At 36.2% G+C, this 12,598-nt stretch overlaps 1 protein-coding gene across 13 annotated transcripts in view; it reads left to right on the forward strand.

The window, feature by feature from the left end:
• Nucleotides 1-3,824, forward strand: part of LOC135211245 (mucin-2-like) — a 248,917-nt gene extending 245,093 nt beyond the window's left edge. For all 13 annotated transcript variants that reach the window (XM_064244526.1, XM_064244528.1, XM_064244531.1 and 10 more), the window contains 4 exons: nucleotides 120-282; nucleotides 508-652; nucleotides 815-1,013; nucleotides 1,450-3,824. In XM_064244526.1, the coding sequence (XP_064100596.1) occupies nucleotides 120-282; nucleotides 508-652; nucleotides 815-1,013; nucleotides 1,450-1,593 (651 nt within the window). In that variant the 3' untranslated portion in view covers nucleotides 1,594-3,824. The remainder of the gene's footprint in view (nucleotides 1-119; nucleotides 283-507; nucleotides 653-814; nucleotides 1,014-1,449) is intronic.
• The last annotated feature ends 8,774 nt before the right edge of the window (nucleotides 3,825-12,598 follow it).

The raw sequence follows: 12,598 nt of genomic DNA on the forward strand, positions 1-12,598 counted from the left end.
TCTATCTCAATCCTGAGCCATTTCCCTCGATATATTGAGAGAACATGCGTTTTCAATATGCACAGTCATTATTAATGTGAAATATATCATTCCTAAATTTTCCCCCATATTCTTTTTAGGTTGGTGGAAACAAAATGTTCAAAATGTTGTACGACCAGAATTTCACCTACGACTCGTCCATGCCCGTGTACGAGAACAAGCCACCTAGCTGGCCCTATACCCTAGATTATAAGATCTTCCACGATTGTATGATTCCACCTTGCCCCACGAACTCTTATCCTGGTAGGCTGTAAATTTTTGTAATCAGTTTTCATTGCACGGTTCTTCAACTATTTGTTGGAATGTCATTGTAAATTGTCATTTTTTCCTGGAATATTACATATGAAAGATTATTATTTATTAATTTTAATTATTAGTTATTATTATTATTATTATTATTATGATTATTATTATTATTATTTATTATTATTATTATTATTATTATTATTATTATTATTATTTGTCCAGGCGTCTGGGAAGTTCCTATGGTGATGTGGCAGGATCTCAACGGAGGCAGATGTTCGATGGGTGATGCTTGTACCACCCCTCCTGATGCTGAAGGCGTTTATAAAATGCTGATTAAGAACTTTGAGAGACATTATACCAGCAACAGGTAATATAATTTGACGACTTAGAATTTCGGAAACTTAGGTCATCCGCCCAGAATAATTTCACCCAAAATTTTCTAATTTATTACTAATTTGCTCCATTCATGAAGGAATTTAAGATTTTTTTTTTTTCTCTCTAAAATGGACATTCCTTGAATCTTTTCCAGGGCACCATTCGGCCTGTTCTACCACGCTGCTTGGTTCACCACACCTCACCACAAGGAAGGTTTCATTGCCTTCTTGGACACCATTACAGCCATGGATGATGTCTGGCTCATCACCAACCATCAGCTCCTCCAGTGGATGAGAGATCCTCAACCTTTGTCGACCATAAAGAACTTTGCACCTTTTGGATGTAGCTTCCCAGTAAGTATCTTATTTACCTCTAGCTCTACCAAATTTTACCTGGTCCTTTCTTTTACGTCTTCCCAATAGGTGGCTACTATTTGCAGTATACCTTGCCTGGCACGCTAGACAGTTAGATCTGAGCTACACTGCTTTCTGTCTTGTGATTTCCATACGTTCCCTTCGGTCTCTTCCTCCCTAGTTGTCCAACTACTTTAACTTAACTTGCTCCAAGTTTCACCCGTGATTTTAGGAATCCTTCTGGCAGGCCCAGGAAAATATGGAAAAAGGATTTATAAGTCTCGTTGAAATACTTTCAAGTAACGCCTTATGTCTTGTTTTATTTTAGTTCAAACTGCGACACAAAAAAGGCGATCATTTGATATTCTCTATTTTTATGCCCTTTTGAATTAAGCTTCGCCTGTATCAGCCCTCTGATGGTCAATCTTTTTTGCAGGACCGCAAGAAATGTACCAGCACGAAAGTCTGCAATGTATGGCATAAGGGAGGTGTCAGGTATATGCGCACATGCCAACAGTGCCCAGAAAAATACCCTTGGACCGGGAACACTGGAGTGAGGAGTCCTCTTAATGATGTTTGAATGCCATAAACATAGTAATTTTTATTTTTTTTTAATCCTCATCCTCGACTGTGATTTTTTATTTGGACATATCTGACCTCCCGTTACTCCAAGGCCAGGAGCACACACCCTTACTAATTCTTATGCACAGTTGGTGCAAAAGTCTGTGCTGGTCTGTGCCATGACATCTCAAGTCTGTGATGATGACAGAATTCCTTTTAACTCCTGGCCTCGGAAGGAACGTTATCCTTTAACTTTGGATGGCTGTAGAGCCCATCTTATTATGCCTTATGTTATTATTTCTTCAGCTTAGGAGATGGAGCGAATGAAGCTTGTTTTTCCCTTCTACTTAGGCATCATAGTTTGGCCTCTTCAGCAGTTTCCAATTAATTGCAAAGTCAAAATTTAAGTCGGTTTCGCGATTTTCCCGCAGGCAAAGTCATTCACCACCGTTTTATTGCTGCTGTTTTTTTTTCTAATTTACTTTTTTGACGAATTAAAATTGACTGTCCCATAGCGTCTAAACAAAGTAATTGTTAACCATTAGAGAAAAAGTTTCGATTGTTGAAATCTTATTAAGTTTGGAAAGTGTAAATTTTAGGAAGAATTTCGTGTGCTACGAACATATTTGTGATTAAATTAAACTTACTACAGATGATGAAATTATAGATAATCCGAAGAATAATTCAGGTACAATATCGTGCAAGCATAAAGAATGGCTGTCTGTTTCTCTTTAAGTGAGGTCAGCTGTGTTAGTTGGAACTGAAAATTATTATCTGGAAAAGGAGGCTCTTGAAGAGTTTTCCCCTCCTTCTGCCTTTTGAAGATATTATCCGGCAGAATGGCCAACCGAATATCGTACCTGTTACCATAATTACAAAGGTTCATTTTCGCTTTTCATGTTTATAGAATTTGAACGTCTGTGATTGCGTGAACTTCTTTCGGGTGTCCGTTCTGCTCTTACACTGAATAGATTAAGGACGTGATACGCAATGTAGATATGTAAATAGATGAATTTTCTTTTACATGTTAAACCCAATTCTTTCTTTAGTTCAAAAAAGAATAAAAACGGTTTAAAAGTAAAGTGATCCTTGCCTATATACCCGTGCAATATAAACACATTTCAACCTCGATAATGTGGTTTTATTCGCTCTGTCATAGATTTCATTTCAAGACTTCTACTAACCTATGGGCGCGTTCCATTGGGGGCAAACGCTACGAAAAAATTCACAATTTTGGCAACGTATCTCGAGGGAAGCTGAATTTTGCTGAAGTTAGGTCAGTTCGCTATAGCGAATTGTTTAATTCTGCTGGAGGACATCAGACAAAGCTGTAAAGATGGAATATTTTCTCTGATCCATTAAAGCAACATCTTAAAGAACAATACAGCACCTTCATTTACCAAGAACGTCTTAGCAGCCCGTAACCTAATGAACAGGCCCCATACCGCTTTGTTATTGGAACTGTAGATAAAAAGAGCAATGCTAATAAACTGGCATTCTGTTTGATAAGTATTTCTGTTTTATACAAGATTATTTTTTATTATTTTGTTTATATTGCTATCAGAAAGAAGTTTTAACCTATATTTTCTTAGGACTAAAGTCAACTGCGGACTTAGAGAGAGATATGAACTGTTATTTCTTTGAATTCAAAGTTACTCTATTGAACGTGTCTTCTCCCTTAATGTCAAGATGGTGTCACTGAATAACTAAAATCGGTGTCATCCCAAGTGTCCAGATTAGTGCACTGATTCACCTTTCATTGTGTCCATCTGTATAACTGATTAATTTGTATGAATGTAATCACATAATTAATATTAATATTATTGTCATTGTTATTGGACTCTCATGTACAAATTTCATATCACGTGGCTAATTGGTCACCGAAGATGATTGGTTTTCTGATGATTATCTATAAATTACTTTTTGAAAATTTTGAAACTTTTGCAGAAAATATCGATATTTGTAAAGTGCCAGTATCCAATGATATTGACCGATTTTTGTTTTTGGGAACAATTACTGAATGTTAATTTCTGAATTAATGGCTATTGCTTAAATTGCTTGATAGTCACTAAATTTGCCTGTTTCTACGTATCATAGTTTTCCCTTTGATGTTTTGCATTGATGGTAGTTTTGAATTGAAATGAATTTTTCAAGTAAAAAAATAGATGGATCTATTTATGGAGGTGCAAGATAAAATGTATAAAAAAAACACACATAACTGATTGCAATAAAAATAAACATAGTTTCTCAGTGCTGTATCATTTCTTGCCCTTGTCATTCTTTCTATATGGAACTTAAGTAAATAGTGTTTTATTCCTCTGTATTGCTACTACTATTACTATAATGATACTATTATTTTCTACTAGTTCTGCTACGATGATAAACAGTAGGTAACATTTCAAGACCTTAAAAAAATCATAAAAAGGTCCTCAAACGACGAAGGCTTAATAATGCTACTTGGGATTTTCTAATGGTTCAAAAGGAGAATAGATCCTAACGATCGCGTCGACATCAAGGAAAAAAGTCCTACTGCTGTCTGAACCTTGCCCTTGCAGCTTATTTTCAAGAAAATTGGAGTCGGTTAGCGAACTTTGAAGCTGAATCCTTTCCACGGGGAAATTACATTAATCTTTGATCTTTATTTTACAACGAAAGTGCAGCATACGGAGAGATCTATCCATGATATATCATTCTAAAATTTGTCTTAAGTTACAGTTATTACGTTGAGAAGAGAATTGCTTGTCGACTAAGCTGGATTGACCTTGTAATGATGCTTGCAGTACAAGGATACGTGTACAGCAACAGCGGCGTGGTGAGATCTGCACACCTATATCGCTGTAATGAACATGTATACGTCATTAACAAGAGTCGCTTTTAAGCTGGTACTCACGAAAGTATTAACGAACGCCTACGGCATTCATGTTTTTGGTCCCGCTACACCTGTACTGTGACGAGGACTTTAAAGAATTGTAGCAATTGTGAAGACAATAGTGCAGAAGAGTTTGTGCGTGGCCTCCTTTAGATTTTCGAAAACTGTTGGAAGTACTGCAGTGTTCTTTAGTAACGATATAGTGGAGGAAAAGACTTGAGATCACTCAGGTTTTGCTAGTTAAACAGCGGCTGTTACGAAGAATCATTACTTTCGCTACAGTGACCAAAAGACGTAAACAGCTCTGAAGTTCCAAAGAATTTGTCGTCACTCAAAACGGTAAGGACATCAAAGAACTGTTATTGTCATTACGAAGCTTTAGCCGCGTTTTACGGAGCAGTGACTGCCTAGACTAACAACGGATCAGATGCAATTACACAAACGAAGGACAACAAGGGCGACATTTTAAGCTGATACATTGAAGCTAATTAATTACTTCATTCGAGAAATTATCATTAGCGTAATCACTTTCCAGCTACTGGATACGAAAGTGGTAAGTCCATAACTACCCTAAACTCTCCAAGGGAATAATTGAAATTGACTCACTAACATACTGACATAGTAGTGGCGGAATTTCACAGACCCCTTACGTTGTACAACGCCCAGATCGTGATAATGGTGAACAGTTACTTCGGGTGACAATAATTGTCGTATTTGAATGGATATACCTTTTGGTTCCATTTGAAATAGATGGTGAGAAGTCTTATCCGATTTGCAAGAGGCTTCGAAGCAACCAAGCAGATAAAGTGAAAAAGTTAAGTATATCTTAGTGTTACCAGGCCACTGAGCTGATTAACAGTTCTCTTAGGGCTGGCCCGAAGGATTAGATATTTTTACGCGGCTAGAAACCAATTAGTTACCTAGCAATGGGACCTACAGCTTATTGTGGGATCCGAACCACATTGTATCGAGAAATGAATTTCTATCACTAGAAATAAATTCCTCTGGTTCCGCGGTGGCCGAGCCGAAAATCGAACTTCGGACCACTGGATTGGTAGCCGAGTGCGAAATCCACTCAGCCAATGAGGAACTAGATAAAGTGAAAAATTATATATATATATATATATATAATATATAATTATATATATAGATATAATATATATATATATATATTATATATATATGTGTGTGTGTGTGTGTGTGTGTGTATGTATGTGTGTGTGTGTGTGTGTATAAACATATAGTATATCTCAAGTATAAAAGACCCATTAAAACACTGGTTTAAAGCTAAGGACTATATTTCGGTGGACTGCCTCACACCCATATCAAGTAGTGAATGACAGAAGTTCTATTTGTAAAATATATAGTAGGAGATATGCCCTTAGGTGTTGCCTGGGTTCACCGCTAAGCCAACGTTGGTTCTGTTAATTGTCTTAATCTGCTTCATCGTGCCTTAAGGAAGATATTGTCTATGTCATCAGAGTCCTAGGCTCCATTGGAAAGGTTGATCCTATTATCTTGTTTTATCAGTGAAGATTCTACCACCTGACATTTGTATTGACAGCTGCTTTTATAGAAAATTTGGGATGAGTTCCAATCCATGATATGGTTCATGTGATTTATATGATGGAAAATTCTTGAACTATGTTGTCCATATCTAACTGAGTGCTTATGTTGAGTTAATCTTTTGAAGAGACATTTTCCTGTGAATCCATAGTATGACTTATCACAATCTCTACAAGGGGATTTCATAGACTCCTACATCTATAGAAACTGGTTTCTGCTGAACATTAATTAAGGATTTTCCTAATGTATTCGGAAGACGAAAAGGTTAGGGTGGCTTAATGTTTGTGCGATCTCTCGTAAATTATCCACATGAGGGATTATGATTTTGTTGGTGAATTTTTTCTTTAATTTGTTTTCTGTGGATTTGTAGAAAATGGTAAAGACAATTGACGGAACCAACGTCCGCTTAGTGGTGACCCCAGGCATCACCTAAGGGCATATATCCTACTATATATTTCACAAATGTAACTTCTGTCGTTCACTACTTGATGAGGGTGGAAGTCAGTCCACCAAAATATAGTCCTTAGCTTTGAACCAGAGTGTGTAAATGGCCATTTTATACTTGAGACTTATCCTGTTTCAACAGAAGAATTTATTTATATACATAATGTCTGTATATATATATATATATATATCTATATATATATATATATATATATGTATATATATATATATAGTATATATATATATATACATATATATAGTATATATATATATATATATATATAATATATATATATATATATATACTATATATATGAGATATATATATATATATAGAGTATATCTATATATCTATGTATATATATATATATATATATATATATATATCTATATTAGTATATATATATATATATCTCTTTTTTGTTTATATAAATGATAGAATACATATTATATAGTATATTATATAGAATCTATAGATCTATATATATATATATATTATATACATATACATAAATATATTAGATTATATATAATTAATAGAATATATAATATATAGCTTTATAATTATTATTATATATATATTATTGTATTATAATCTATATAATAGATAGTATCTCTATGTAGTATTATATATATACATATATATATTATAGATTATATACTATATATTATATATATATATTAAATTATATAATATATATATATCTATGTATAATAGATATATATATTACATATATTATATATATATTATATATAATTATATAATTATATATATAAATATATATATATATTATATGTATATGAAAAAAGATATAATGATCCATTGTATACCATTCGATATCACTTCATCTTTTAATGTTGATTTTCAAAATACTTACAGCCTTTATTGAAGAGGAAATATAGAGTAGGAATCATTCCAATAAAATATCAATATAAAAAAGGCCTGGTGGAAGAGCTTTATATTCTCAGATCCACATTGAAAAAGCAATAATGCTAAGAATTCGCAGCTTTCCAGGTCAGTTCGTCCGGCCAGGCGGAGGAGCTCGCATTTACATAGACCAACACCAGGTCTTTTCCTTTCTCTCTCTCTCTCTCTCTCTCTCTCTCTCTCTCTCTTTCAGTAAGAGAAACAGTGGAAAAGCAGTATGAGGAGGAGGAGTTAGTCTGGGAATGTTGCTGTTCCGATCAATGGGGGTATCAATTCTGAGCCTTGGGACGTTTTCGCTTTGGGACCAACACCACCACATGTCTGGATATGAATCTAAACTCAATTGCCAAGCGAGGTCTCCTGCGGAGGAAAACTTACCGCGGATGTCCCCAAGGTTGCCCCTGTGTGACCCTGTGGTGGTAGGGAAAGGGTCCTGCGTCCCAGGAGGGAAACGGAGGACCTGAGGAACCTAACGGAAAAGGGGACGGCTGTAGGGAAACAAAGGATAGGATCCAGTAGATGGGACAAAAGTAGACTATAAGATCACGGAGAGAAGCGAGGATCTCTTTCACCCCCCAAGGTGGAATGGTGGCGTGAGTGTTTGGATGTCCCTCCAAAGGGGGTTACGGAGTGGACAGGGAATAAGGAAATAGCTCTTCCGATCCATGAAATCTTGCTCGCTTTCATCTTCCAAGAGATCCCCTCCAGAAAAGAACGAAAACTGAGGTGTTTTCACTCACAAATTCATTTCGAGCATTTTCGATTTCCTGTTTTACAGTCGGACCGGGGGCGTCGATGGAGAACCGGAATGTTTGATATTTAGATACTGAGAATTTCATGAGAGAGAGAGAGAGAGAGAGAGAGAGAGAGAGTGTAGGGAGCGGTTGAGACTGAGTCGACAGGCTGAGTTTTATTTGTTTATTGTCCAGTGTTCTTCCACACTGCATACTAGGCTTCTCTGTTGGTGGGGCAGAGTCCACAGCTCTACATCAGGCTTTTCGTCCCTTTCAACGCCCTGTCACAATCAATGGCCTCCTTTATTCAAGATGGATTTATTTGTGGATGCCCCCTAACCGCCTTGTTTTGGCCCCTTTTATTTTGTCAGTTACAACGGTTTCACTAAAAACTAATTCTTGTGTGTCGTATTTACCCTTAGATTTAGTTTTTAATTTTTCTTGGAGGTCTCTACGATATTTCATAATTTCTGATTTATATTGATTTATTAAGTGTGTGTGTGCCTTGTGCTCAGAAGTGCACATCGTCAAACTCTCTTATTTCTGATAGGCCAGACAATATACTTTTTCGTTTTGACGTAGACATCTGACTGAATCTCTCCAATGTGACAGACATAACGCAACCAATTTATCAACATATGATGCGTAACTTTCTTATTCCTGTTTTGAATTCGTTTGAGTGTCAGTAAGCCTCCCTCTTCCTTCACCTTTGATGCTATACTAATTAACTCCATTAACAAAAAGTAAAATAAATCGCGAAAAAAAGATTAAACTAACGAGTTATCTTTTAGGTGATCATAGTCAATCTGTCTTCTGAAGCATAAAGCAATTAATGATTTGACACTGAAAAAAATAATCACTGTGATGCACGGGGCGTCGCTTTATAATGATGGGGTCGATGTTTACGGGTCATTCTGGTATATGCGTTTGCATTGAGTTTTGTGTGAAAGAATTAGTTGTATTATGAGCCCATGAATGATCATAAGTGGAAGGGTAGATTCCTTCATGTACAATGGGAATGATGGATTCCACCCTACTGCACGAATGTTATAATTCATACGTTTTTTATGCAGACATATGAGGACTAAAAGGTTGTATTTAAACAAATTATTATTATTATTATTATTATTTTTTTTTTTATTTTGGGGGGTGGGGGGTTTATCACAGTCCTCCAATTCGACTGGGTGGTATTTATAGTGTGGGGTTCCGGGTTGCATCCTGCCTCCTTAGGAGTCCATTATTTTTCTTACTATGTGCGCCGTTTCTAGGATCACAGTCTTCTGCACGAGTCCTGGAGCTACTTCAGCCTCTAGTTTTTCCAGATTCCCAGATTCCTTTTCAGGGATCTTGGGATCGTTCCTAGTGTTCCTATGATTATTGGTACAATTTCCACTGGCATATCCCATATCCTTCTTATCTCTATTTTCAGCTCTTGATACTTATCCATTTTTTCCCTTTCTTTCTCTTCAACTCTGGTGTCCCATGGTATTGCAACATCAATGAGTGATACTTTCTTCTTGATTTTGTCCATCAACGTCGCGTCTGGTCTATTTGCGCGTATCACCCACCCTATGTGTTCCGACACCATAGTCCCAGAGGATTTTTGCCTGATCGTTTTCTATCACGCCTTCAGGTTGATGCTCTTACCACTTATTACTGCAACGTAGTTGGTGTTTCTTGCACAGGCTCCAGTGGAGGGCTTTTGCCACTGAATCGTGCCTCTTTTTTTGTACTGGTTCTGTGTAAGTGCCGGACATTCGCTTGCTATGTGGTTTATGGTTTCATTTTTCGTATTGCACTTCCTACATATGGGAGAGATGTTATTTCAATCTATCGTTCTTTGAACATATCTGGTTCTTCGGGCCTGATCTTGTGCCGCTGTTATCATTCCTTCAGTTTGCTTCTTGAGCTCTCCACTCTGTAAGCACTGCCATGTGTCATCGCTGGCTAGTTCTTTAGTATGTCGTTATTATTATTATTATTATTATTATTATTATTATTATTATTATTATTATTATTATTATTATTATTATTATCTCTCTGGCATATATTACACCTGAGTTATGGCGATTTACTTTATCAGCGACAAGCTTTAAATAAAAATGAAAACATGTTTATTTGGAAATATGAACCAATGCCGCGAATTTATTCTTTATTAGTGCTGTTCCATAACTCTCTTTCATACTCGTCTGGAAGATACACGAAGCCAAACGGTTTATAAACTGAGGTACACCGTGGTGGTTAATCTTTGTAAATTATTGGTAAGTGGTCAGAAAAAGATTATTTGCGTTTTCTTCCTTAGGAACGAGATACAAAAGAAAAACCGGAACAGAAACCCCATACATATATATCTAGTCTACGGAGATAAAATCATTAGTTAAAAGAACTGTATGAGTATGACTTTGTGGTTCTCCTTAGTGAAGTGGACAGTAGATTTAATTACAGTGGCCGAGAGAAGTAATAAATACACAATACGCACACTCATCCCCAATACACGCACACGCCTGCGATTGCGTTGTTGTTAACATGGACCCAACAAGAGTTTTGGACTCGAATGTCATGTACTATCATAATAATTCGTGTGAACTTCAGCGCTAGCTTTAAGTCATGATGGCAGTAAAATTTAATCACTTCAAAAATGTTAACTTCAAAAATATAGTTTAACAGAGAATGATCTTCATAATGTTCAGAGTATGTGAACAATTTCATTCTTCCTTTCATCGTTTGGTAGTTACTCAAGTCACCAGGCTCACAGCTATTCGACGCAAGGCGATAAGAGGGTGACATTGCTCGGGAATGCTTGCTTAGCCTCTCGACCAATCAGGAGTCGTGTTCTTAGCTGTGAGCACTGAGCAGTTGCCTAACGCTCTACTTTAAAACAGCTTTTCAAGGACTCGAAAGGGATCCTTTAAGAATGGGTGTTTCCGTTGTTGTGGAAACGCATGTTTATGCATTGTTCAATTCCAAAAAGGAGTTTTACTAGTTATACGATTTTTCCGTCTGGAGTACATAGGGTATGGGAGTATATTAAATTAAATCTGAAGTGAACAGTTTTTAGTCTAGTGGGTATCGAAGGAAATAGGCCCGAAACGACGCTGGTATGTACTACAATTTACCCATGGTCACGAGATTAAATGAACGTATGAAATCAGTTATTTAGAATTTTATTGACTTTAAATCTTTGTCTAGTAACTGGAAGAAGTAATGAGGGAGGCAGGACGAGTCCACGTTCTAGTGCAATACGCGTAAACAGCTTAACGGCGTTTATAGGTAGCAGTATCGAGATTATCTCATGGGTAATCACAATTATTTTCGCTTCGAGAATTGTGCAATGAAATTATGTTGAAGGTTATGAAATCGTCTTTTTGGTGTTTCTTCCAATTTCACAGGGATCGGGATGCAACACTGAAAGGTGGAAAATGTGGAACCTGCCACTTTAAGTAAGTGGGCTTTATGCATTTTTTTTTTTTAACCACTACTACAATCCTCTTTTTAACAAGTGCCACAACCCCGTAAGACATTCATCGGCTACCTCGGGTTCCCGTATTCGTTGTTTTTCCCTATCGTTGAAGTAGCAATATTCATGAAGGTAAACGAAAGTTAATTTTCTTGACAATTTTTGCAGGGAGGGAGATGGTGCTGGTTAGGAATGATAGTTCAAGAATTTATTAGTTCATAATTCTCTTGGTTATATGCTCGTGAAATTGTTTGAAGCAAAGATTTGAGTTGTATAATTCAAATGCATGCCGAATACATGTTAGATACTTATAAAATATATGACTGATGTATCATTTATTGGAAGGGAGTCAGGAGGAGGTGTAGTATATATTGGAAGAGAGACAGAGGAGCAGAAACCAACTGAAAATGCTACTAGTAATAAAATGCAGTCCATTTCAAGTCTATGACACTTTTTAAAGAAACAGGAGGCTATATTATCTGTATTCAAGTTAATATGCCGATATACGACCATTCTCAGATATCGTTCTTTTTAAAAGTATACCCTATAATTAGATTACGTTTTCTTTGTCATTGCAATTGTAAATGGTAAGCGCAACATAGACCGCAACTTTCGAAAGGAGAACCTTAATGAAGATGTCCACGTCTTAAGCGATTCTAGTATAAGAACTTTGCGAGTCTTAGAATTTTTAAAATTTGATCAGTCCTGATAGGAAAGGTTACCCTTACGATGAATGCAGTGCATGCCCAAAGCGCGTACAGATAGTGAAAGGGATCGTGTAAGCTGATGGAAGCGTAAAACCAGCTTAATCTATTAAAAATAACGAAAACAGTGAAGAACTTCTTACTTGTTACGTGGCTGCAGAATTCTGCACACAACCATAGCTAAAATATAATAACATTCCCTGCCATTTTGTGCATTACCAGATGACAGCTTAAAATCTCGAGTAAACTTCATACATTTTAATCGAAAGTCAAACCACGTTCATATTACTCTATATTAATAGTGAAAATTAAATATCGACAT

This window comes from Macrobrachium nipponense, chromosome 4 (assembly GCF_015104395.2).
Source record: "Macrobrachium nipponense isolate FS-2020 chromosome 4, ASM1510439v2, whole genome shotgun sequence".
NCBI lineage: Eukaryota > Metazoa > Arthropoda > Malacostraca > Decapoda > Palaemonidae > Macrobrachium > Macrobrachium nipponense.